The 27,194-nt window shown below is 39.5% G+C and overlaps 2 protein-coding genes across 13 annotated transcripts in view; one reads left to right on the top strand and one right to left on the bottom strand.

Moving 5' to 3' along the window:
• LOC136432814 (phosphofurin acidic cluster sorting protein 2-like) overlaps window positions 1-5,776 on the top strand; it is a 48,787-nt gene extending 43,011 nt beyond the window's left edge. For 9 of the 12 annotated variants that reach the window (XM_066424335.1, XM_066424334.1, XM_066424326.1 and 6 more), the window contains 4 exons: window positions 696-837; window positions 1,152-1,239; window positions 1,764-1,913; window positions 2,359-5,776. In XM_066424335.1, the coding sequence (XP_066280432.1) occupies window positions 696-837; window positions 1,152-1,239; window positions 1,764-1,913; window positions 2,359-2,477 (499 nt within the window). In that variant the 3' untranslated portion in view covers window positions 2,478-5,776. The remainder of the gene's footprint in view (window positions 1-695; window positions 838-1,151; window positions 1,240-1,763; window positions 1,914-2,358) is intronic. The other 3 variants (XM_066424327.1, XM_066424337.1, XM_066424328.1) reach the window with 2 other exon arrangements.
• Window positions 5,195-26,353, bottom strand: LOC136432816 (uncharacterized). The gene is made up of 9 exons (XM_066424338.1): window positions 26,221-26,353; window positions 25,810-25,909; window positions 22,497-22,692; window positions 21,878-21,984; window positions 21,257-21,424; window positions 8,142-8,212; window positions 7,632-7,698; window positions 6,841-6,978; window positions 5,195-6,310 (listed from the first exon to the last, which is right to left on the bottom strand). The coding sequence occupies exons 1-9, from the start codon at window positions 26,301-26,303 to the stop codon at window positions 6,173-6,175; spliced, it is 1,068 nt and encodes a 355-aa protein (XP_066280435.1). The 5' UTR covers window positions 26,304-26,353; the 3' UTR covers window positions 5,195-6,172.
• Between the last annotated feature and the right edge of the window lie 841 nt (window positions 26,354-27,194).

The following is a 27,194-nucleotide window of genomic DNA, read 5'->3' as shown; positions in this document are numbered from 1 at the left end:
TCTCTCTCTCTCTGTGTAGCACGGGCTAGATTGTGGTCTTTTTTTAAAACTCAAAGTGTCGAGGGCTAGGCTTTTTAGTCAGCCAGTGACACCTTGAGGGTTAAGCACAGGACATGTCACAGGATATTTCAGATTAATCCAAATGTGAACTATACTGTTGAACAGATAGTGATGTGACGACAGTTTTTCCGCAGACTGTGACGTGTTCTGTTCACATTTATTGTATTGCTGAATCACTGTGATGGGCACTGACCATGAGGTGACCTCTGTACTAACAGCCTGTCTCTCCTTGTTGCACAGCCTAACAACATACATTAAAGGATTCCAGATCGTAACTGTCTGTTCTTCTCACATTGTCCTGTTGAATTACACATTTAGATTTTCATGTTTGTGTCCAAAGCAAATTGTAACTATTCTGTTCCAACTAGAATGCTAAATTCCAAGAACGGTTTGTTGATTCAGAAGGAAGCTGGAAGATGTTGAAAACCAATTCTTTGTCTGATAAAGTTTTACACTGAAAAAAAAGGGCACTAAACCTTCGGACACAGCCTTAAAGGGGTATAGACATAGCAGAAGTCCACAACTCTGCTATGCAATAGCGCTCCCTAGTGGAGATGAACCAAACTGCAGGCTGGGGGATGTGATTGTTGGAGTATGTACAGCTGACAGTGTTTTGCCTCCTCCCCTCCCACTAGCCCCTCCTCCCAGACAGAGGTCCTGGACCTTCAGATTGACTACTGGCTGTCCAGTCCACCCAGGGAAGGTGGGAAGGAGAAGGACAAGGACAAGAAGGAGATGACCAAAGGGACGGTCAAGACATCGGTCAGATGGCTACAGGTAATGTATTGGTATTAATGTATTAATACTTAGTTTTGGCCACATTCATAAACCCTTGTGGTCAGTTGCAAAAGCACAGAACAAGTAGCAACTTCAAACTGTTATTTTGGGACAGTAAACTTCTAGTTGCAGCAATAATGTCTATATACTTTAGTTCACATACAAAATGTAGAGTGTTGACAAATTTTGATTAAGATACAAAATGTAGCTTTACCGAGTATTCAACAATAGTCTAGATGTGATTTTAAGGACTGTTTGATTTTAAGGACTGTTATTTCCTGTACGCTGAACCTCCCTCCCTGCGTATCCTACAGGTTAACCGGCTGCCCGTGAGCGGAGACGTGTCGGGATCCAGCGGTACTCTCACCATGGTGCTGGTCACCAAGGAGAAGAAACAGAAAAGTGAGAAACCATCCCTTATGCAATCATTTCATGAACATTGCCATTTGCTGTGTAAAATGTTTGTGTTTTTTTTCCTGCTCTCTTTGTTGAGATGCATTCCAAATCTTTGTGATATTGTCACACCTCATGTCAGAGTCTTCAACAGGATTTGTTTTCATTACTGGATTATCCATTTCCAAGTTTCAATGGCTAAGCATTCTTATGTTAGACTCTGACATGTGGTTCTACTAAGTGCAACTAGCATGTACCCAGAACATAATAACATGTAACTGGAACTGAAGCATATAAGGTCTTGTTCATGTACAATGTATATGAGGATAATATCCCATTTGTAGGTTCCATTTAGTTGTGGCCTAATCTAATACCGTACTTGCATTACGTTCTTGGTACATGCTGGTGCAACAAAGGTTTGGAAGGTGGCTCAGATGTCATGTCACGTTTCTGAAGCGGCCGTCCCGTTGCGGGGCCGTTACAGGTTGATAAGGCATGTACATGTAACAAGGTGCGTCTGTTGTGTTTCTCAGAAGCTTACCAGCTAACCACCCATCATCTTAATGCAGTAATGCGCATAGGCAAGAAGGCTAAGGATAAGGAGGCGGAGTCAAAGAGTCAAACCATCGAGGCGGTCAACAGGTTGATTTGTACGTCAAAGAGCCAGAGCAGTCCCCTCAAAGGTGCGTAAAGGAAAATCCTACAGATAATAAGCCATCGGCTGCCAAAGCACAAATGTTAAAGCAGTTTTCTTTGTTAGTTTCAGTTGTCAAGAAATACATGTATCTACTGTGCAAGCATTTTGATATAAACGTATTACTGTATACCTTGAAATGTTCGTCGCCGGGAAATCATGACACTGAATATGCGTTTCCATTGTGTTTCATGAAATTGAGTCCTCGCGGAAATAAATTTGTCAGTTGTAAGGAAGTTCATAACCACATTCTGAACTATCAATAAATTTTGAAACTAATTTTTTGGCATGCTGTCAAGTATTCTGTTGTTTTGTGTATTGATTATAATTCCTAATACAAGATTTAACTTTCGACTTAATTGTCTATCATGTGGTTCCACCTTTTATGGCATGACTGTCGTTCACTCTACATGTGGCTGTCCTTTCCTACACAGTAACCATCGATGGATCCGATTGGACGGGAGTGAAGTTTTTCCAGCTGTCCGCCCAATGGCAGACGCACATCAAGCACTTCCCTGTGGGCCTGTTTGGCCACACTGAGACAGCTTGTTAGTCAGACGGTCCCGACTTCAGCCCCAACGGAGTTCTGTCCAGCAAGGTGTCTCTCGGCTGCTGCTGCCAGCCTGTCCCCCTCCCGCCACAACTCGTCAGCTGATCCCCGTTTATCCTGTGTACACTTCTGCGTCACGTCGTGCCAGGCCTTCGCCGACAACACAACAGCTGCCCTACACCAAGAGAGCCTTTCCTATTTACGTCCTAGATTTTTAATTGATAAAAGTAACATTTTTTATACCTCAGTGTTATACTAGGAAAGAGCGGGCGAAATTGTTAAAAGTGTCACCTTCCTTGCACTCTTACGTTAATCTTGATTTGTTCCTTTTTTTGCCTTAAAAGGAAAGTGTCAAAGCTAAATGCAGACAATCTGCTGCATGGCACATGTTAGTGTGGCAGTACAGGTCTTGCACTAAACTTTGCACACACCAAGCCAGGCGAACAAGCAGCCCGGTTGTTGGACAGTACAGTATGACGTTCTTGCCAAGAACATAGACGTCATGATATACTGTGTTCTCTTACTTTTTTTACAAATGGACATCTTCAAAAAGAGCAGAGCACTAAGAACAAAATAAGGGAGTACAGCCAAAATGAATTTCATAATTGTGCTTCTTGGGCCATTTTGGGAAAAGAGAGGGTATTGTCAGAACAGAGTGAAGTTGGTGGACTCAAAAGGATGGTAGGACTTTGAAGTATGTTTTCGCCGGACAGCATCAGAGCATACAAAAGGGCTGAATAGATTGAAGGGTTGTGTCACAAGGCACGTAGTGCTTGTGTTTGTGTGTGTGCGCGCATGTGTGCGTACTTGTATGTATGTGTGTGTGTGTGGTGTTCTATCCGTACACCCTCGTGCACTATAAGTGACTGTACGTTAAATGGTTGTGAAAGAAGTTGGGACAAACTGAATGTGTAAACAAATACTAAAGAGGTACTATACTAAATCAAACGTACTAAGAGCACCTACACACAAGTAGATGTGCAATGTTGTCAACTAATTTTTTATGTGTAATTATACCCATTTGTGTGGCATCAAATTAACTATTACTGTTGAAATAAAACGCTAATTGCTGCTTAATCTGCTTGTGATGTTCCACAATTGTTTTGTAATGGGCTAACATGTAAATGGTAAAGAAAAGTCATACTTGTGATAGGAAAGCTGATGCATACTATAATGTTATATAAGGGTAGTTGTAACTTCTGAAACCCTGTGTGTGTATGAGGGCTTAATAGGGATTTAATGTTGTTGAGCCTGATAATTTGTAAGATGGAATCTAATTTCTTGTTTTATTTATGTTTCTTCACAAGCATTGCCTCCAAACTTGGTAACTGGCCCAAAACATATGATAAAGGAAAGGTTCACCTCAAGAAGAATATTGATATACAGTGAAACAAAAATGTGCCCAATATTTACAGTGACGTATGCAATTGGCATATGCTATTGTTTCGTGGACTAATGCCATATTTGGAGTCAGTGTAACACTAAGAATATACATTATAACTCTCCCACCCTATGACTATGTATTGCATATATTATTTCCCAGCCTGGTGCTGTGATATATAGTAGTATGACATGTACATGTAGATGTATTATTTTTTGGTGATGCCTCTGGGGCGGAGCTGTTTTGTACTTTTTATTTAAATCAGTTTGGATAACTTTGTACAATTTTCACTTTTGTTAATGCTATGTTTTAGACACTTTATTGGTCTTTGTATGAATATTGATTATTGTTATAACTAGTGTTAACCTGTGTATGCAATATTGGCTATAATATTAGGATAGGGGCCATGACAGTGTTTGCTGTTTTTTTAACTTTTGGTGCTGAGTTTCATGAAGGACAAAAGTGCATAATGCAAGGTGCGACCATCACATGTGGAAAAGTTTTCTTGTTTTGTTTCCCCCCTTCAGCATTACCAGTGACAACCCTGCAGAGTTCTGCAAGTCTTCCATGGGGAATGGTTGTTGGAATATGCCATTGATTTTTGTTTTAATCCGGGGTTGGTTGTTGAACACAAAAGCAGGACACTAAAACAAGTTTGTAGATCAGTTGAATACAAAATATACTTTGTATCAATAACAGGAAAACGTATTTGATTTAGATATTGAGAAAGCCTCCCCCATAAAGGAACTAAAAGTGGACCATTCCTCATCAAAGCCATATATACTTTTGACTTGCCATAGAAGAAATATAGTGTAGATCATCCCCTCATAGATGCCATAACTTTTCTCACCAGTTGCAGTCCATAATTGCTTGCATGTGAAAAGAGTATTTTTGCAAGCCCTGTGTCGTTGTTGTAAATTTGCAAATTTGCTCTTTATTCAGTTGCAACTATTGTGTGCTAAGTTCATGTGCTGTCTACGGAAAGAACTGTCTACGGCTATGGTAATATCAGTGGCTAAGAGAATTATATGACTAGATGGAATTTTTGGCTGTACATGTACTGGTACAAGTTGTCAACTTAAGCTGCATTACCTCTTGCACCAGCCAGAGGGCACTAATGTACAACCATGCAGCAGCAGAGAGCCCCCATGTCATGGACAGCCAGGTCTGTACATTTTGGTGAGCAAAAGCAGCTCACTTTGAGACTAGTAAGCATCTAAGACTTGTTCTCTCCTATTTGTCTATTGATAATTAATGTCAGATTGAGGGCTTATAGTTCACGTAGGTGTACTATGTGCCAAAATGCTATATGACAAAAAGTAATAGATTCCTGTACGCATTGTTCTTGTAAAGAGTAGCACACAAATGAAGTTTATTTTCTTATAAGTACACATCGCTTCCTCTCATTGCATCTGTGTGTGTATCAACCAAGTTCAACACTTGTGTGATACAGTATCAGTATTATGGGGTCATGTTCAGTAGAGTAAAATATTCAAACTTGAGGTCAAATTGGTACAATGGAAGAGATTGTGTACTGAGATGGATTGTTCACATTGGCACTGGAAATACTTCACTTGTGCAACAGTGACATCTATCTGATATGGCAGGTACTGCAATGGCAACTTATCATTCATTGGAAATAGCAGATGATAAAGACTTTGTTATGAGGACAGCTAACTCCCCTCAAGCCATAAGAAGCCAACACTACACCAAAACCATGTAGTGCATTGTGAAAACTGCACATCCAACTAGATACATGATGTATAGACATGTGAACTCAAGAATGACAGTTTTTATACTCCAGTTACTATCATGTACATGTTCACTGTTATTGTTATCATTAGATCCAAAGCACATTACACAACACCTGCTTGGCTCACTGGATATTGCTCATTATATAATACATGGACTTCAAAGAAAACTGACAGGCTCAGTCATTTTTTTTACTTCTAAATACCTGAGGTTAATACCAAAATGCCAAGCAAGATGATAAGTTAGAATTGCTCCCTTTATGGGCAAGTTGAGAAAGCTTGCAGTTTGTCTGCATAACAGGCTACATGAGGAAACCAGTGTCTAAACAGTTTAATCAAAAACATGCTTTGCAAATTTGATTATCAATGGATACATGAAGCACAACAGAAAATAACAATTTTATATCTAGTGACATCTAAGTCCATCATTGCAAATTTACTAGAACTTGACTTTTTGACATGATTGGAGCAGTAGGCTGAGTAGCAAGTGATCCAGAATTATATTTCAAGTACAAAATATCGTAAGAAAATAAAATATAGCACACAGACACCAAGAAGTGACCTTGTCACCTGGAGGTGGTCAGTTTCAGTGCCTGGACAGTGTTGTCAAGGCAACCAACCACCACCTCCACGTTTCCGTCCCTGTCCACATCTGCTGTTGCCATGGAGACGATCCAGTCAGGGGTCTTGTGCTGACAGACCCTCTGAAACAAGTGACAAGGTCAATTTTTTTAAAGACCATGCAACACTGCCACCTTGCAACTTACATTAGTACTGCAGCAACACCCATTCTGACTAAATATAAGGCCCTACATGGCAACAATTCATCACAAAATCAAGAAACATGTTCTGGAGAAGTGCAGACAAAAATTCGAAGATAACCTTGAAGACTAATTTCCCCTGTATCTTTGTAGATGATTACCAACACGCAGGTAACAGCTGCTACAATCAGAAGGGGCAGTGAACTTTGGAACAAACCAAAAATAACCATGAAGGTGGTTGTAGTGTGTTATGAAGGGGGTTGTAGTGTGTTGGAAAGACCTTGCAGTTGCAGCATGGTTTGATTTCTCACTCTCTTCAAACAAAAAAACAAACAAACAAATATTGTATGAGCTCCCAACTTGCAGAGAAAAACCCTTATATGAAAACATTTTTGGCTTTAACTTTGCCAGCAACCCTTTTGTATCAACCATGGTTTACCCCCTCAGGTGATGTAACCACAGGGGTGACTGACCTTGCCTGCCTGGTACACAAACAGGGCGTTGAAGTGGCCAGCACACAGTATGAAGTCCTCCTGCCCCGGCATGCTGTCCTGCACACACAGCAGCTGTGTCAGGGGCAGCTTCACATTGCTGTACTCCACCACTGACACCTGTGGACAGCACAATCACACATGGGTCCGGTTTTGGTCAAGATTTCACACAAACTTGGCACTGACAATAACACATGTACAAGTTGTTTTAAATGAGCTTTATATTAGTCATGTTCCTGGTGCTAAACGTATGCTTACATTGGTCCTGTCCCTGGTCCTGAACCTACATTCACACTGATTATCTTCCTACTGACTTCACACTGGTCCTGTCCCTGGTGCTGAACGTGCATTCACACTGATTATCCTCCTACTGACTTCACACTGGTCCTATCCCTGGTGCTGAACTTACATTCACACTGATTATCCTCCTACTGACTTCACACTGGTCCTGTCCCTGGTGTTGCACTTACATTCACACTGATTATCCTCCAACTCCAACTAACTTTACACTGGTCCTGTCCCTGGTGCTGAACTTTCATTCATGTCCATATAACTTTCATACTGAATAACACAGTTCTATGCAATCCACCTGAATATACTTGACATACAAAAGAATTCCGTCCTTGGTGATGAACATCTGCCGCACTGCTTAAAATGCACGTAGCATTATACCAAATCCTAGAACATGCTATGGCTGCTTCACTATGTAACCAGTAAGAATACTTAGCACATCATCCAACTGGCCTAGTTTGCAAGAGCAAAGCTAATTTTACCTGAAAGTTACTCATGATATAGATGGACCCATCCTCCCCTCCAAGGGCTACCTGACTTGGTACAGTCCTGAAAATATAAGATAACATTGTTTCATTGATCTATTGTTTGACTACATTGTTTGGACACTGAAATAAAATAAACTTTGATTTACCGGTCAATAAAAGAGATGCAATAACTCTTGCCCCATATCAAAATCGGTTCAGTAAAAAGGGTTTGAAGACTGTTGTTTCAGTACTAAAACAATGTCAAAAGATACTTGTGATAACTACAATGATGTTGGCTTCAAATACCTTAATTTTGCTCTCTGCAATATGTGATTCAAATACTGAGCTTGTACAGTTTTAGCTTGCTAAATGGCGAGTTGTTGATATCTCTTACTGTAATCTCAAACATTTTTCTGCATATTACAGGCGGGTATTTTGAGCCCTAAATAAACATTGAAAAACAGGACGACTTACCAACAGCTAAAGCATAGCTAGAGGCACTATTTCTTATGTCTCATCTTTTACCTGCCAGCTATATCCTTCTGTCCACCTCTCCAGTGTACATCATCTGTGTCTACAAAGTTACCAGCACACATCTGAAACATACATGTAGGAAAACATTATGAAGAAAAAAAGCTTAACAAAAGTAAGTAACACACACGACAGGGCAGCTCTGGTTGTATTTCATAGCCAAACCAGTTAATAAACAGGGCTGTCATCCAGAACCTACATGTGAAAAGCTGGATTAAGTAAAGACAGTAGATTTGTATATACCCCGTTTATGCTAGGGTCACATTACAAATCCGGGGCCCGGCAGGACAGTCTTTGGGAACGAAAAGTATGATATAAAAGACAACAAAAACACAAAACGTACCCAAAATTATTTTAAGAGCATAGCTTGTGCAAATTTATTGACATACACTTTGATTTTTCGTTTCCGCAAACAGCCCAGCCGGGTCCCGGTTAGGAAATGTGACCCTAGCATTAATGCACAAATCCAAAGGATTTAGCAAGACCTATTCTAATATAGACTTTGCAACAAGTACTGAATACAAAGTACATACATGTATGTACATGGGTATAAAGAACAAGGTGTTGTTACTAACAAATTGAATGCTAAAAAAATCAAACATGTTGAAAATGTTATATAAAGTAAGGCTGGTATCTAACAGCTGGAAGCAAAAAAAAGGAGCATCATGAAAATTTAGGACTCCTAACAAATAGTAATAGATTTAAGTGCACAGAGAACAACTATTTAAGCTATTCTTGTATTATGAATTCTAAAAATATTTTTGGAAAAAGATTCCAAGAAATAACATTAAATCTCCATGACCTGACAAAATACCATTAAGGTCATGTTATTTAAAATTCAAGGCCTAGGATTCACAGATTCAAGTCTCCATTCTCCAACCAGCACCATTGATGGTCCAACATAAAAACAACTCCTGCACCTGTGCTTTAAATCCCAGCCACGATCCCTTGCCTTGTGTGATATTCAATACATCACGCCATCAAAGCGCCGACAAATCGTGTGTTTAACAACCGTTCTTTCATCCGCTTCAAAGGGATGTTTTTTCCACACCGTACGCTGAGCTGTGAGATAGACCAAAAGGGAAAAGAAGGATTTATCACCGCTGGGTTTGACAACACGGCTTTACTCCCAACCTTTCAGGAAGACCAAAACAGAAACGATGGATTTGTGCAAAGGGCAAAGTCATGAATAACAAAGTCGCCTTGAGCTGTGCAGAAGTTTGTGTTGCCTGTGAACTTGACTTAGAGTTTAATGGTATTTTATGTAAGTACATGATGCATGGTACATACTACTAGTATGTGAAGTGAATCATGTTGACTTGGTGTGCTGTGCTGCTATGGAGCATACTTTGGGTGATTCTATGCAATGTGCATTAACTACGTTTTCTCGTCCCCTTCTTTTAAATCAAATTTTCTTCTTCGCTCCTTGCATTGACTACTGTAACATTTCTTTTATCTAAAACATCCAGACAGTCTCCCAATATTTTCCATGATTTCATGAAAACCTTCATGGTTCTCATACCGGTACTTTCTTTGTAGTTTAGAATCTTTCAAATGAGAATCATCCATTGAAAAAGAAAATTGCTAATAGATGATTTTCTTTGTCCCTTTTGCACTTAAATGACAATGTATCACAAACCTCATAACAACCTCCAAGTATCAATAACAACTTCAGTGCAATTACATGTAGCTATGTCTCTTTCAAGAATCCAATATTTATATCTTTCTTAAAAGTTTTTAAAAGCCCTTCTCTGAGGAGGATGAATGTCACACAAATCTGAATTCCTTCCACGATACTCAGCGCGCCACCGCATGAGTAGGTTGCCCCCGAGGTATAACCTCTTCCATGGAGCTGATTGCACCGTACAGCCTCACTCACACAGCAAGTCCACGAATTGAATGGAAACTCACCAATGTACATAATCTAGTTCTTATTACACTAACCTCTGGAGAGGACAGGCTCTTCAAGCACATACTAAGTAGGCTTTCAAGCTGGTCTAGAGGAAAGCAGTGGAAAGTCTAAAAAGAAGTACTGCATTTCCCCTTATAACAGCACATTTACTTAATAGCAGACTTATGAAATTTTCACAAATACTGTAAGTGAACAAATTCTCTATTTAGTAGATAGTGTTAAATTTTGGCTAGAATCATTACCGGTAGTATTAGAAGCTAAAATTGGAGCTGTGCTAGTATTACTGATGTCTGCCTGCACCTAACCTCCACTGGTCCATGTATTGGGTACAAATCCTTATCAGGTGTATATCGATTTGTGTTAACACTACTATTGTTACCACTGCCTGATGCAAACTAAAGAATTGAAATGGTTTCTAAACAGTTTCCAGTTTGATCAATACTTCATGAAATATACTTTTCCAGCAGTGGTGCAGATATAAATCGTAGTCTGTCCAGTGCAGGTAATTTTAAAGGAATACAAAAAAATTGAGCCCTGTATTCAACAGTATCCATCTTCAGACGACCTGTAGGTTGGGGAGGGAAGTTACTTAGTATGCAGGTGACAAATCCCAGCAACAAGGAGGCACAATTACCTGACATTCCCCACTGGTTGGAGATTAAACACGGTTCCAGCAAAATCGGTAGACAAATTCCCTGAACGATTAGCAAAATTTTCCAGGCACGTTTTCAACATCTGAAGCGGGATGAATAAGCAAGTGAACTCATACTGTCGGATCTGAACAATAGATGTACAGCTCTTCATCTAACTATACATGTTTTGCTAACGTACATGTAGTATGGGCTACATATATGTTCAGTATCATTAAGCATGTCTATGAATAGAAAAAATACCATTTTAAACCTTTTAATATTTTCATTTTTGTCCTCCTACAACCAATGGTTGATGTGTTTTGTGAAAGGAAGATTCAAACTGCCAGTATTTGCCATGAAACACTGCATCAATGGTCAGGGATAGGAAAGATGTGCATTGATGTTTTGAGTTGCAAATGCATTTCACAGAACAAGACAAGACCTGATCATTTCTGGCATCTCGGTCTTAAGTCTGCCCCAGCAGTCTCTACGCAAACGTGACTTGGGTTACAATGGTGCCTTAAAGCCATCTTAGAAGTAAGGTAGCACTTAAGGAAGAATTACCTCCACCACAAGACTAGACAAGAATGATAAACCTATGCTTTCTACGCTGTGGCAAAGATCACTTTGAAAATGGCAGCCTGAAAGTATGATGAAAAACCATCGTGGCAGGACTACAGAGCAAAAGCCTACACCATCTCTCATTACATTTCTCATCAGCCACACTGCTTTGCCACAGACCACCATTTGTAGTAATGTCACATCATGTAAGATATTACATGTCAAAGGTTAAATCACTTTCTAGAGCTTTCTACAAAAAAGTGCTCAGTACGCAATTATGCTTAAAATCCATCCACTATATTTCCCAACAACTCTTGGTAAATGAACACTACATTTAATTTTTCCAGACTCTTCGGTGCATAAAAGTTGCTGCACCCAATTTTTTTTTGTACATACGGGGCTGAAGATGTATTATGTAAACAGGGGTGACCCAGAGCTTTTACCGCGACAACCCCGCACTGATTGCAACTCTAGATATGTCAGGAAAATGATAAATAAACAGCGCACGCTCTCCGGTCGGTCTGCAGATAAATCAGACGCCATTCTAAATTCTGCTCCAGCAGACAGCCGCACGGGAAACTGGACTGACATCCCAGTAGATAGACACTTGGCTGAACAAAGGCTCTGATCAAAGGAGCGAACCCAATTTGTTCAGCTGCACCTGACAAGACTGTGAAAGACGGATAGACTGCTGTCCTGCATAGAAAGATGTCTGCTCTAGGGAAGACAGGTTTAAATGAACGGACGTATTACCTCATCACCATCTAAAGTGATAGTGGGGAGAGAAAAATCATAAAGCCTAGAGGTAGCTAGAAGGATGAAATAGGACCGTTGGGCCATATTAATCCATTTCCTTAGTTCTCAGACACTGTTAAGTAAGTAAAAAATGCTCTATTTTCTTTAATTTTGTAGCTCTCAGACACTTTGAAGTAAACTTCAGGAAAAGGTTAAGGTGAAAACAGAGGCATGGGAGGAAAAGTTGCATCTGACATCACTAAAACTAAAAGTCAGACTCTGTTTCCATGATGATCTTCAAATTTATTGATATTTTTTACACGCCAGATCAAACAAATTTCACTGGTGTGGCCTTAGAAGGGGTTTGAGACAGGTGTGTTAAAATGGTTGTCACATAACATCTTCCAGAAAAGGGTATAATTGTAGTACAGGCTTTAATTCAATATCTTCCAGTTTTTCCGTAGTCACTCTATGATTTTGTCTTGTACAAAAATACTACAATTAGTAAAAATGGCTTATTTCAGTTGATTGTGTTATTTCAGTTGATTAATTCATGATTTCCTGACTAAATCCTATTTCTAAATATACATTCCTATTAGTATCAATGCATCAAAACAGCCCTCTCTGTTCTTACATAAAAGATAGCATCAACGAATTCTGCTATTATCCAGCCAAAGGAGGGACCAGTAATTGGCATGATTGGATTACTGTTTTCTTGATTTCCGTACGATGAAAGATACAATGGCATTAGGGGAGATCTCAAAGGTATTACTAAAGGAAATAACTAGATCCATCACGGTTTCAGCGGCATATGTTTGTGCTGGGTTTAGCAAAGATCATCGCCTTCAAAGGATTCTAAAAGATGAATTCCGGCGGGGTTCTACGTAATTCCAGTTACTTATCATTAACTACCTCAATACCAGTGCTGCATTTGCAACATGAGATATCAAAACTAGACGTTCTACTGCAAAATCATAAAAAGCTGCTAGGAGGCCCATTATTGAACTTGTCTTATACAAAAATACTACAATTCAGTAAAAATGGCCCTCAGTGTTATTTCAGTTGATAAATTCATGATTTCCTGACTAAATGCTATTTCTAAATAAATAGATCTTTGTTTTCCCAACACCTACCGACCTACCAAATATCACTAAAGCTTCTTGAGTTATGCTGTTCACACAGAACCATAAACACACCCACAGAGGGCATCAAAAACACAAGCTTCTTGGCAAAGGTACATGTAAATGTAATTACACAAGAGTATTTGCCAAATCTCATGGTTCAGGGGTATATCATTCATTCTTTTCCAAAAGATGGCATGTCCAAAATTATCCATACCCTTTCCTGTCAGTCAGATGATGAGATTACATCTGATCATGTAACTATGTTCTACCTCCAAAACTGATAACAAAATCAATCTTTTTTTTTATATGGTCCAAATTCCAATGTAATACGATTTACTCTTGACAAAAACACCAAAAAACATAAACTCTACAACGGATGAGTTAATCTGTTCTTCACTGTAGGTGATTACTAATCTCCAAGCAGATCTATGGTAGCAAGGCAGTATCAAAAGGGCTAATGAGTATCCAAAGCCACCGTTGGCCCATGGGATTGACTGGAACATACAGGTTGAGCAACCTACCCGCAGGTGGGAATCGACACTTCTGCACGCTACACCTCGATTTTCTCCGAGCCTACCCCAGATAATCCGTTTCAGCAACTCTAATTTCAAAGGTGTGTGGCACAGACGGGAAAAGCTTTCTGAAAGCTTTCCACAGGATTTGCTAAGAATGTCACGAACTTTCAAAATGGATTGTGATGGTGTTGCCCTAAGAAGCTCTATAATACGATAGGCAGTACACGAGCAAGTCACGTCTTACATCTCTGATTTGCTTTAAGGCAACAGGGTTGTTTCCCCTGGCATCGACATTAGGGAGATCGCTAACATTTAAGGTCAAGAAAGAAGCGGAGCTCAAAAATCGATGACATGCGGAAGGTAGTCATTAGTTTTTAGCTTCACTTGTTTTAGTCCTTGAAGTCTCTCAAGGTCGGCTGCAGAAGAGGTTGCTTGGGGACACTGCAAAAAGAACTAACGATATCAACACATCCACCTGCTTGAAAATGTGTATCCGTGAGCATCAAGAGCCAATAGATATCAAAAATCATAAAAAAAGGATTGGTGTGAAAGTGTAAATTGAAACCCCATGGTAACAGAGAACATAAGTTGTTGTTGTAGTGTTGTGGATCTACAATGTTAGACAAAGATTAAAAAAACATTGCACTTCTTTCACTGATACATTGGTTATTGTGAAGAGGATACAGTGCTGTTTGTGATAAAGACAAGTTTGCATCACTTTGAAAGTACAATAAATCTCTATACACAATCTATCTGTGGGAAAGATTATGATTGAAGATAGCTGAAGTGGGTATATTTCCCCAGGCATCTTCTCTTCTCTCTATATTTCCCAAGGCATCCACAAGGACTGTGAAAATGTTGACAACTTCTTGATGAAAATTTCACATTTGTATCTCTGATAGAGCGACACTGTCTCCTGACACAATATTGTAATTGTGATATGATAGGTGGATCTTAATATCATCCACTTTCTTTTTCTCAGGTCTTGAAAGGAAAAATCTTCCCTGTTTTATCAACCTACAGTAAGTTATATACAGTTGTTTATGTCAAAATAACTGCATGTCTATGATCTGTATGACATGACTTTATAGATGGGAAAAATTCTTAAAACAATTTGCAAATTAGCTTAAAATTTGCATGTTGAGCCTTTATCTACATACTTTGAGCCCTGAAAAAGAAGGATAGCTGCCATTGACGTTTCTTTACCTTGGTTCCATCAACACTCATCTTGGGAAATAAAGTATTATCATGGCATCATATTCATAGCCCTGAAGGTCTGTCCAAAATGCATGCAATATTTCTCTCTTGCCACATCATACAACACTGTGACTTTATAGCTGCATTCTAAAACAACCATCAAACTTAATTTGTACTACATGTGTCATCAATCTTCTTGTGCCTGTGACTTCTGCAGATGTCACCTACTTTCCTACGGGTCGTGTTGCAAACAGGCGGCTGACGGGGCATGTATGAGCGCCATCTGGACGAATCCATCCCAGATGACATCTACCGACCACCTGGGAACTCACTAACTCTCCATTACCCTGGGAAGAGCGCAGCCTGCCATGAAACTAATTACAGCGGGATCTCTAATTATCTCTAATGACCAGCCCACTTCAGGATAAGGGGGCAGCTGTACGCAGCTGATTTTGTCTCACAGGTTTTTGTATGTGTTGAAGAAAGTTGATGCAGAACTGGTACAAAACCAAGAAGGCAATCAGAGATGGCAGACTTCACCCCCTTACCCATACTGCTTAGCCTCCCTTCCAGTCCAGTTGACAAACATAGTAGCATTGAGTATGTATGGCAATATTGTACTGTGTATGCTGGGAATCACAGAAACACACACAGACAGGCAGATACACAAACACATAGACAGACACAGACACACAGATAAGTCTAATAAAACAATACTTTGCTCCTTTGGGGTAACGTAAAAATATCAGATGTACACATAACTACAAAATTGGTGTGGAAAAAATCTGTACAGCCACATGTTTACAGTGAATATATTACAATTATATTTGTTAGTCATTAGTGTCAGTCATCATATTTCTATAGCTGCAACTGTTCTGAATTAAGACGGAGCATGCAACTGCCATTATGTTTCTTATACCCTGGAATATACATTGTGGTTCATCCCTTATAAGCCTTATCAAGTAGCGGAGATTCGTGTAGGTTTAAGCATGCTTCAGAAGGAAAATTGCTACCATAAAACTGGTTTCAGTGACATTTGGCAGGGAAAGCTGATTCAAGAAATTAGCTGTGAGACAGTACAAACCCTCCCACAGGGATGCCGACAGGTCTGTTTACTCATTTCTGACCTGTCTGTTTTGTGATTAATGATGGGTTTAACGTTGGAAAGATGACAACTAATCATCCTTACACCTGTTGCAGGCAACAGCAGATGTCAGATTGAATTATGGAGCAAATGTTGGTACGGCAAACACTTGTAACTTTTGTGTAGCTTCAATGGAAGGCACCACTGTGCTTTCAGCACCAAGGAAAGACATCCTTAAGAAATACTAAGGTTGACTGAGATGGTAAGAATGGTAGAAACAAAATGAATATGATAGGAAAGGATATAAGAAACCAAATCACAAAGAAGAAGGAAAAAAAATTAAACAAGAAAGGAAGGATAGATGGATGGATGGATGGGTGGAACATTATTGTATCAGTGGAGTGTATACATGTACAGAAAGTTTGTAACAAGAGAGGACATGTCCTGCACACTCCAAGGATAACTTAGCTTTCCAGGGACACAGGACCATTTCACAGGTTATTAGCATAAACGACATGACAGTCGTTGCCTCCATCAATGAATATTCCCTCTTCTTCCATATGACTCTCTGGGGGGCCATCCCCTGTCAAAACACCAATAAAACAGCTCGTCCTATGCAACGGCAGGGACAGGCTTACCATATTAGTTGTCATTAAGGTCTCACTACACGCTTCTCTGATATGTTCCAGATCAACCAGAAGCAGCTTGGGTTTAAAAGCAAGGATCTGTCTGGAATTACAAACAAAGACCTGTCTTTACTTATGGGATTACAGATATATCAAATGTAAGGAAAAGAACCAGGCAGTACCATTAAACCATACTGATGGTTGAAATTGTGCATAATTATCATTGTAAAAGATATCAAATATTGACTTAAAAATTTTACCAAGGCAGATTTTCAACGAATTAACTGTAGAAAAGGTTAAAACATAGCTTTCTGTGTAATGAGTTTATGGTACGTGAGAGGCAGATGTGTCTGATAATCCTGCACCCATGGGAAGGGAAGCCTGAGATTACAGTCTCTTGATACAGAACAGACTTGAAACATTTATTGATGCAGACCGTATTTTCTGAAATAAATGCACACTGCAATAAAGGTTTTGAAATTCCGCCTGTACCTTTCTTGTTTCTTCCTTCCCCAGTCTTTTACAGTTTTTATACATATGACATGCTGATTCCCAATTTGCCATGAACCTTGCACCTTGAATGAGGACATCAGTGATGTCATCTCGGGAGACAATGAGTCCTTCTGCACCACTCAGTCCGGTCTTCCATTAGCGATCTCAGCTCTGTTGTTGAAATGTCACTGAACCCAGCACCCCTTTTTAGATTGTCAATGAGGGTTGTGCGTCTCCTGACCCTTTGCCATATCACTTCACAAAGTAGCTTTCTATAGAGGCCAATAATAATGATGATAATAATGATAATCTTTATTGCATATTCATGCCTAGATGGGCTAAATGTGCATATGACCACACATGGTCAAAAGATGTGAAATACAGATTATGGAAAACTAAAATGCTACATTCTAACACATTCAATGTACTGTAGCACCTTCACCCTTAGATTCTAGTCCAAGCCCTGGTTCAATGACCCATAACCTCGAAGGCATAATTGAATTTACCCCCTATCATGCACTTAAGAATTCTTCATGAAGGATTTTTCACATCATTTTACACCTGACCTTTCCCAAACTTCGAGGGTCGTGGAATTGTACTGTGTGACCTTTATGGACCTGAAAAGTGTGCAAGACCCGAGAGGTACTGAACAGTAATGCATCATCGGTCCCTTCTGACCTTCCACCTACTCAACTACACATGATAACTTTCTGAAGGTTACCTGATTTGATTAGTGGTTCCAGCCAATCAGGGAGGATTTTCCAAGGTTAGGCGGGAGTGTGACAGCAGAGGGTAAAAGGTTTGACACCAGAACTAATGGAAAAATGCCCTGTAGATGGGATTAATGTAAAAACCTTTGATATCACACTCAGTTCTGGTTAAAGAACAAGATGGTTAGATAAAAAAGACTGGTCTTGCTGTCAAAGCTACAGAATATAAACTACATATACATATGTAACATGCAAATTTATTTTGCCTTACTCTAACTAAAATTCAAAACGATTTCTGCACAAGTTGTTTTTTGTACCATCCCAGTCCTTAAAAATGTTTACAGGGGGAGCAACAATGTGTTATCTAAGTTACAAGAGACCCTCATCTATATTTTCCTTTTGTGCCATGTCTTTACTGTTTTTACAATTTTTACTGTGACCCAGAAACAAGTTGGAAATAAACAGAAGGTCCTTGATGATGAATCGGTCTGCATATGCTATCATTGCCAGGGTTCCCCAGGGACCGAGGACATGCAATTAAGTTCCTCCTCCCTACATCCGTTACTGTACATCACACAGCCCTCAGGAGAAATTATGTGTCTTCTCCAGCCTGGGTAAAACAATTTGTCGTGCTCTTCCTCTGCGACACCCGCTGACATGACGCACATGTTACGCTTGTTTACAGTCAAGCCACAGCCGCGAGCAATTTCAGCATTTCAGTACGGTAATACCGTGCTTCACGCAAACTGAGCCGACGAAAACTTCAAGATTTCCGAGGATTTAACATGTTTCTATTTCAGGAAGACAGCGTCTTAGATTTTAAAGCATCATCTTTGTTACCTGCTACCTCTAAGCCTTTTTTCTTGGTAGTGATTCCACTTACTTGATACAAACAGATACAGTCAAACCTGTCTATAGCGGTCACTCAAGGGACTGGCCAAAACTGGCCGCTAAGAACAGGTGGCCGCTATGGAGAAAATGTCGATTAATTGATTAGTGACACATATTTTCAGTACCCACTGAGATACATTTATTCACCGTACAGTACACATGTAAACAGGTAAGGCACATTTTAGAAGTTCGATTGTTGTTCTTTTACTCCTAGTTAGTTAAGAACAAAATACATGTTGCTCAGTTGTCACTTACTGTTTGTTTTCGACCGTTTTCAAACATAAAATCGTGGCGACAATTTTCCTCAGTCTCTTGTTGTGGCTTGTGTTGATCAGCATCTACCATTATGCTAATAGGGTACTCAGAAGAAGGTCGCTCTTTTGAAGGCTTTTTGTCTTTTCAGAAAATTGCAACAGCCCAAATTTTACATCATAGTAGTATTATCCACATTCCGTTTGAAGCTTTTGGTTTAGTAATTATCCTCAGTGATACTTTGCAGCAAAATAAATTTAGTATATTATACCTCCGTAACAGTGGTGTCTTCCGTTGACCTTTATGCTGCTACCTATCCAGTTTGTATCAGCGCCATTTTGAAAATTGCGCAAAACACGTTTTGAGCACAATTTGAATGAATTCCCGGTGAAAACGGAAATTGGGCCGGCATTCAAACATTTCACGAACTTACCGCATCAGGTACATGTGTGGGTTGTATTTTCCAAAAGGCTGCCGTAATATTTGTCCAGTCAAAATGCACAGAAATTGTCAATTTTACCACGATGTACAAACGCAAGCCATGTGAAGAAAACTATACTTGACTTCGCGTCAAACCATGGATTTTCTAACAAAGATAAAACATTCTGGTTTTCTTTATTATGATCCTATCCAGTTGAGGCCGCATAAATTTGATAACTGCGTGAAAAAATGAAGATTTTGAACCCGGCGTGCGGTGGCGATGCGGCTTCTACCGGCGCGCCGTGACCGTTATCGGCAGTGTTACTGTACTCGCGGGACCGAAAATTGTCTGGCCGCGACCGCGTTGGACAGGTGGCCGCTATAGCCTAATTCTTAATGCTTATGTCAATGGGAAAAATCCAAGGGACCGACAAAAAGTGACCACTATGGGCAGGTGGCCGCTATGCAAAGGTGACCGCTAATACAGGTTTGACTGTACCAGTTTCAAAACTCAGATTCAGGGAGGAACCAGTCAGGAATTGTTGAACAAGATTAACAACAACTGAGCCCCACAAAAGTATTTCCTAAACATTTACTTAGGTATAGATATATATACTCAGCTGTTATGTAACAGGTAACTAATGCTGGATTGTTGCCTAGTCATTGTGGTGTAGGCAGTAAGCAACCTGTTGCTTCGGCATATGGATAAAATACCAGTGGGCAAAGGTTCTAGCCCCGCTCAAGTAGGTGTGAGGGTTGCACTAGTTTTTTTGGACAGGGACTTCAAGCCAGTAACCCTGTGTTTGGGAGGGCTTCATGCCTAAGCCTCAGACATCAAAGAGAACCCAACACACTTATAGAGAAGAGTTGATGTGACCCGGTGTGCTTGGTTAAAAATGAGAGCCGTACAAAAGTTGTATTGCACTACCACTAGCTACTTGAAAAAGCACAATTTTTCATCTCGGTCGAGGTGTCTACTGATTTGTAGTTGAATGTCAAGGACTGCCAACGGAGAGGCAAGCTATTAGTCAAGGACATCTAGGACAGGAAGGTGAGTCCCATAAGGAACATGTTGAGTCAAGTGGTTCATGATGATATATAATATACCAGGAAATGTTACAAACTTATTAGCTGAACAGATCAGATATAACCTAGCAGGTCTCGAAATACTTTTCTGCATACCTACACAGGTGCAGGTAACGTGTAACATCACCTGCACCAGACAAAGCATACCAGCAACAGGAAAGGAAATGTTAGAAATAGTGGATCAACCTTGTAACCATTTAGAAACCAGCTCAAAATATTTTACAGGTGGTAACATTACTGTAAATCTTAAAATGTTCATGATGGTTGTATCTTCGCGTTTTCTAAAGTGACCTCTTAAATCATTGCACAGTGAATATGTGTTTTGTATTCAAATTTACTATTTCACTATAGAACTATTTCAGCCATGAACCAAAAACACTGAGAAAACCTCCTTTCCCCTCCTACTGCTAAACTAAGGCACTGCGAATATAAATGAATTCACAGTAAACAAATGTCCACAATACATACATTTTTTGTACACTCAAAACATAAAGACAGTACAGGGCTAGCACAGGTACATACAAGTTGACATGTACATCAGAAATAACTGCAATTTTACCGGCAATAAACTGCATATCATGCAAGTGGCATTTCAAGCCTTGCACAGTAATCATAGCATGGGGACAAGGTAGAGTATCTATCAATCAAGAGGGAAGTTTGAGACTTTATGATTGCAAAGTCCTGGCAAATACCACTGTATTCAAAATCACTGTGTGAAGGTCAATATTTGGTAACTCTCTTGATTTGTCACAAAATTTCACAAGTTGTAGTTTAGAATGATCAACCATGATTGCCAACTTTATCTAAACAGGGCCTGAAATCATTTTTTTTGTTCTCTGAAATATGTGATTAAAAATAGATGTTGTACTTACAGCATTGATAATGGCGTTTGTTGGTAGAGTCTGCACGATGGTGCCACCTTGGATGACATGTAGGTTCCTGTAGTTGTCTGCTGCTAGGATGTAGTTTGACACATCACCGGTGGAACTACACAGTCCTACTGCCAACAGGCAACGCACCGTGGGGACACTATTCACACCCTGGGGGGAGGGGGGCACTGTTATTTAGTATATACTGTAAGTGTAACAGTAGTATAGTTAATTTTTTTTTGTCTGTCTGTCTGCCTACCTGCCTGTCTGTCTGTCTGTGTGTTAACCTGTCAGTGCGTCTGTGTCAGAGCTCTAGCCAGCACCCGTCCTTCTGCCATTTGACAGAATTTTGCAGAAATGTTTGTGCTTGTTATATATTTTTTGTCCAACAAGTATGTGACTATAGCGCTGCTGCGAACTTAAAACCACCGCAAACACTACATTTTCGCATTAGCACGAAACAAAACCCACGCGAACTTAAATGCATTAATGATATAGAAAACATATAGCTGATACTGTAAATTTTACAGTATCAGCTATATGTTTCCTATATCAATCAGTCAAAGTTTGAACCAAGCGAAAACTTAGTAAAATCATTCCTGGGTAAACAGTTGAGTTACTAACCCGTGTTATTCTGGTATCCTGTAGTCTCAGTCTCCACAGTGTGCTGTATGGTAGGAAGGCATTCACTGTTCCTCCTTCATCTCCAGCCACTATCATCAAATTTCCAACTGGGGAAAAAATCATGCACACTTGAAGATTTCTAAATTTATACTTGCTGATTCAATATTCTTTTTTTTTCTTCAGAAATCTCATAAAAGAATGGCTTTGAACATTGGACAGTTTCAGTGCTTAACATAGGAAGAACCTTTTCCTCCCAGTCCTCAGTTTTTATTGTGGCCTCTTACTGGTTTTTTTCCTAAGTAAAAGACATCTGAGAAGCAAGGAAATAGCTTACTGTGGTGTGTGGTCTAATGATCAGTCAGGCGTTCAAACAACATTTGCCTCAATAGAATCTACTTTCCAAGCAGACGTTGGGTTGTAATATCATCACGTTTTCGGACTGCCAGGCTTCTCTGACATCTGCTGACAGTTTGCATGTTTGATGGCGAGTCCAATTGTTGCCAAATCAAATGTGCATGTTGAATAGGTACATTGTACATTGGGGAGGATGGCTGTCAGTCCAGCATTCGGAAAACATTACAATCCTCCACCCCAACATCTGCTTGGAGATTAAACCTACTTGCGTCCTCCTCTACGTCCAAACAGCTGATGCTGTGTTCTCCCAGACTGCACCTGGCCAGGATCTGTTCGTTACAGAAGATAGTGACAGTTCCCTGCGAGTCGGCGGCGACGAGATCCACGGAACCAAACCGAGTCACGTTGTGGAGAGCCAGCTGCTGAATGGGCCCTCCTTTGGTCTCAAGGGCTGATGTGCACTGTGGGCATTTAATAACATTCAAGTTAACATGCATGTTTTAACTGTGTGCAATAGCCTGGTGATCTCTGTCATTTGGATGGTTTAAACCCGGGTCATCAGGTCATACCTAATGACTTTAAAAATGGCACATACTTTCTCTGATAAGCACTCAGCACTGATGAGAAGAGCATGGTACAGTAGTTGTACATGCACCACTGGAAAAATTAATTGATAAGTAGTTAGCTACATGTACCTTGCTTGTCTGGCCAAAGTGTTGATTACTCAATAATACAATTACAAGTTGAGCCCTAAAAGACCATTTCCAATTTACCGAAGCTATCATAAATAGTCTAGATGAGATCTCCAGCAGCAGATACTGTAATTCTTGTTTCTTCCACTGTAACTTTATCTTCACGTTTTCACTGTCACCTCTAGATCTGTACCGTGAACTTATCATCACTGTGAAAAACCTATTCATAATTCCTCCACACATCCTTTCTGTAAATCACTTTCTGCCACCGTGAAGTTAAAGTTTAGTGACAATGTCAATTTTCCTAACACCATGAAATTTTTCTACCGTGAACTAAAAGTGAATTACAGTAGCTAGTTGGAGTTCTGCTAAGGCCACACCAATCCAATATTCTGGTTCTTAGATATAAAAATATAACTGAACTGAAAAATCAACATGATAACAGTGTTTGAGGGTTAAGGCTGTATTCTTGTACACAATGTTTCCTGGAGACTGACTACATATACAAATGTATAATACATATAGCCTAGCTTTTTATACCAGCCATTGATATTCATTGTGACTTCTTGCTGAGTTTTTATATCAAGAATGTCTGGGAACTAAGAAAATAAACTGGGGTGGGGCAAGGATTTAAATCCTCTACAGCTTTGTTTGAATTGGCCAGGGAGGTATTTTGCAAGGGGACAAGTAGGATGACCTGTGTCAAAAGAAGCAAGCAAATCAAGTGACCTATTCCCCTGCTAGTTTCCACTCTGGATACCAGACTCAGACAAGAACATGACTGAAATTCTCAGGAAATTCTTGAAGCAGACATTTGCTGCCTTGGCTTGAAGATATTCAGAAGATTTAGTGTGCATATAGTCTTCTGTAGGTGTAAAGTGGCAACCAGATGTTGGTGACGTTTAACCTTCTCCCTGTTGAGGTAGACGCCTGGCATCAAATTTGTATTGGTTACAAGATTAGGCAGCCTGGGGAAGAAATTTGTTTGTACTCCATTTATTGTTTACATGTTATTGTTTCTCTCTACTATATTAACATAATATGGAAAGCTTTGGCCAGATGTTTTAGAATTATATCATACAGTAGCACAATAATATACAATATATCCGTATGTGCCTGAAGGTATTTATAAAATTTGATATAATCTGTACAGGGATTTTGTCAAAGTCATCTGGTCTTTTTCAAACTAAACAATTCAACCATACACATTGGATCATAACATCTTTGATTGAATCCAAAAAAATATATAACTGGAAAACCAAGGAGGTTCTTGGAAAAACAAAGTAAACTGTTTTTTACCAAGTTGTTGGTCCTGAATACCATATGAACTAATGACTGAATCTACATAGAATTCATGTCATGAAAAACATATCAACTTGCATCTAGGCAGCAATATCACCACATTTCCCCAGTAATACTGGGTTCCTCTATCTGGTATTCAGTGTAAACGTTTTTCCAGTCCCAGGGAGCAAGTGCCAAAATTACTTCCCACCCAACATAGCTCATGCTCTATTTACAGAACATGACATGAATAAAAGCATTAAAGTGTTTCTGAATTTCACAGCAGGTCAGACAATCTTAAAAGCCTTTTTTTCAAGTCTGCTTTTAGAGCCGCACGGGAAATTCTTCGGGACATTGACGATAGCACGGTTTTAGGTAAAGTACCGTAACACAGCTTTTACGTGCAACTTTAAGTGTTTGAGTCTGACTTTCCATATCAATCAACCAGGCAGGTACTGACCACCATGTTGGTGTCTTTGATTTGCATTTCAGAGGACAGTAGCTCAAGTATACACAGATTTGTTTGTTTTTTCATTTCATCGGCATGTTTTTTTTCTTCTGGTATTCTCTTCTGTGAGCTAGACAAACTTAATACAGGTTAGTTTAGAGGGATTGAAAAATCTCTTGATGTCCAAAAACGCTTACCAAAACGCTTGAGCTATGATCACTGAAAAAGTTATAAATAGCTTTGTCCTCTTCCATGTTGGTGTCCCTATAAGTCATGACATCACATGACAAAGCTCTACACTTGACGCAGAGTTATGGTCAGGGCAAAGGATCAAGACCTGATATCAAGTATGTAGAAAAGAATAAAATATTCATTCCAATTTTGGTTTGAATCGATGGATCATCAGGGTAGAATTAAATCATCTCCCCCCAAACGGGGATCAGGTGACATGAAAAAAAAGGTACGTTTGTAAGAAGAAACTTCAGGGTCAGGGTTAAGTGCAGGGATAATCAGATTAAGGTGCAATTTGTCATCACAAAATCGAATATCAATGGACAAAACATTCACATGATGATGGAAGAAAAGTGCAATGGTATATCAAGGATTGTGAATGAATTACACATTTTTCATTAGAATTGAATTGAAACAAATTTTAGAAATCGCCATTATCGACCCAGAAATAATTAGAACAGAATAAACAAAATTTTGTTTTCATTGCTATGGTCATCATCAATCTTTGGGTGGTAGATAGTTATTTTATGTGTACAGTACAAGTCACACAAGACAATTGTTCTTTTGGATGGGCGTAAAGCTGGCAACCTCATGTATGAGGGAGCTTATTGCATCAAACCTCTGCAAACCTTTTGAAAAGAATCCAACACACTTATCGAGAAGAGTCTAGACTCTACGTGTGACCTGGTTTGGTTGGCTAGAATATGGCAGCAGTAGCAAAGTCGCATTGCACTACTAGCTAACCAAAAAGTGTTGGGCTTTGTCCTCAGTCTGCTTTATTTACACACTTTATAACGACCAATACATGCAGGATAATGAAACTTTTCAGTCTCACCCAGGAATAGTCCTGACTCCTTGCTTAAACCATAACTGTTACAATACATTGCAATAATTGTACTTCTGACAAATGTATAAAAACTCCATACTTGTAAACATTTCTCGCTGTTCTTCTCTCCTGACGTTGGCAGATTAAACAGTCGGATGACTCCATCCTCGCACCCCAGGACAAGCAGTGCTTTGGCACTTCTGAAGAGGAAAAAAAACACCCCTGATGATCAACATACCTCTTCAGTTATTATTCATATTCATAAATTTTACACGTAATAGTACATTAATAAATGCAGATAACATATTGAGTTAGAAACTATCTAAATCGCAAATAAGTCACAAATTATTCCGCAAATTTTGACTGAATATTTTGGGGTGCCAAAATTATAAACATTTGCCCCCCTCCCACACTAGTAAGCTACTTCGTTTTTTGACGGTTTTAAACGATCAAGCTGCTAAAGTTATGACGTAGCTGAAATAAACGGATTAATGCAAGATTTTTTATGTACCTAAACACCTGTCCAACGGATAAAACGTTGAATTTTTTAGGAAATCTTTTTTCCCACAAACACTGCATGAAAACCTGCAACATGGTTTCACACGAAAGTAACAATAGCGTGGAATTCGTCAACCGATTCGAGTCATAGAAAACATTCGGGCTTTTCCCGTACTTTGCATTTTGTACTTTGAATACTGCAAATCATGGTGTTTCTGCTATCGGTGGTGCTGAAAGATTTATGAAAATTCAGAGAAAATAGATTGGTAAAGATGTGGAGAAATATTACTTTATTTTCTCTATCTAGCCTCCCCGACCCTCAGGCCCATCAGGGACTAGGTAAAAGCATGAAAAGGTAAAGTTCTCCGTTATGATTAGAAACCACGATTCTTTGGACCTTGATATCTCGAATGAGCGAATTCAATTCCCTCGTTACATTTTTTTCCAAAAATCTGTGTCAAAATTCAAATATTTTGTTGAGCCTGTATATGTGTACACTTGTTGAGCCTGTATATGTGTACACTTTCACATTTATTAAAAAGAACGATCAAACACATTTCTGCTCAATGTAGTTTGTTTTGGGCGTAACGTTATACAAATTGTCACTCGGTAATACGCTAATGTAACGGATAAAAGTGATTCTCAAAATCAACACATGGTTTTGTGTGATGGGAAATAGAATGGACTACATTTAGCGGGCGGATGCATGCAGTTACGGCTGTAACGTTACTGATACTGTTGCATGCCCGATCTGGATGTTCGATCCTGTTCAGTCTACACTGAGAACTAGTGCACTTGGACATGAACCAAAGGAGTGTTCAGACAATCATGCCAAGCGAAGCCATGACTGGCTAAACCTGGCATACGCCGATTATTTCTAGACTAGGCCGGGTAGATTAGCTCTTAGGCCAGCCATAGAATGCCACAAACACATCACACTAATGAGTCATATTCAAATAGTGATCAATAATATTGTCCTACAGCACA

Source organism: Branchiostoma lanceolatum, chromosome 4, assembly GCF_035083965.1.
Source record: "Branchiostoma lanceolatum isolate klBraLanc5 chromosome 4, klBraLanc5.hap2, whole genome shotgun sequence".
NCBI lineage: Eukaryota > Metazoa > Chordata > Leptocardii > Amphioxiformes > Branchiostomatidae > Branchiostoma > Branchiostoma lanceolatum.
The sequence above is the reverse complement of the archived record's forward strand: the minus strand, read 5'-3'. Positions and strand labels throughout refer to the sequence as shown.

Excerpts from the sequence above, each read along its gene's own strand:
- LOC136432816 (XM_066424338.1), bottom strand. The coding sequence starts at position 26,303 with ATGTTGCAGGTTTTCATGCAGTGTTTGTGGGAAAAAAGATTTCCTAAA. Across the intron at positions 25,910-26,220 it reads TCCGTTGGACAGGTGTTTAG|AAGTGCCAAAGCACTGCTTG; the intron begins GTACATAAAAAA and ends TTTCCTCTTCAG. Across the intron at positions 21,985-22,496 it reads GGACGTAGAGGAGGACGCAA|TTGGAAATTTGATGATAGTG; the intron begins GTAGGTTTAATC and ends TTTTTTCCCCAG.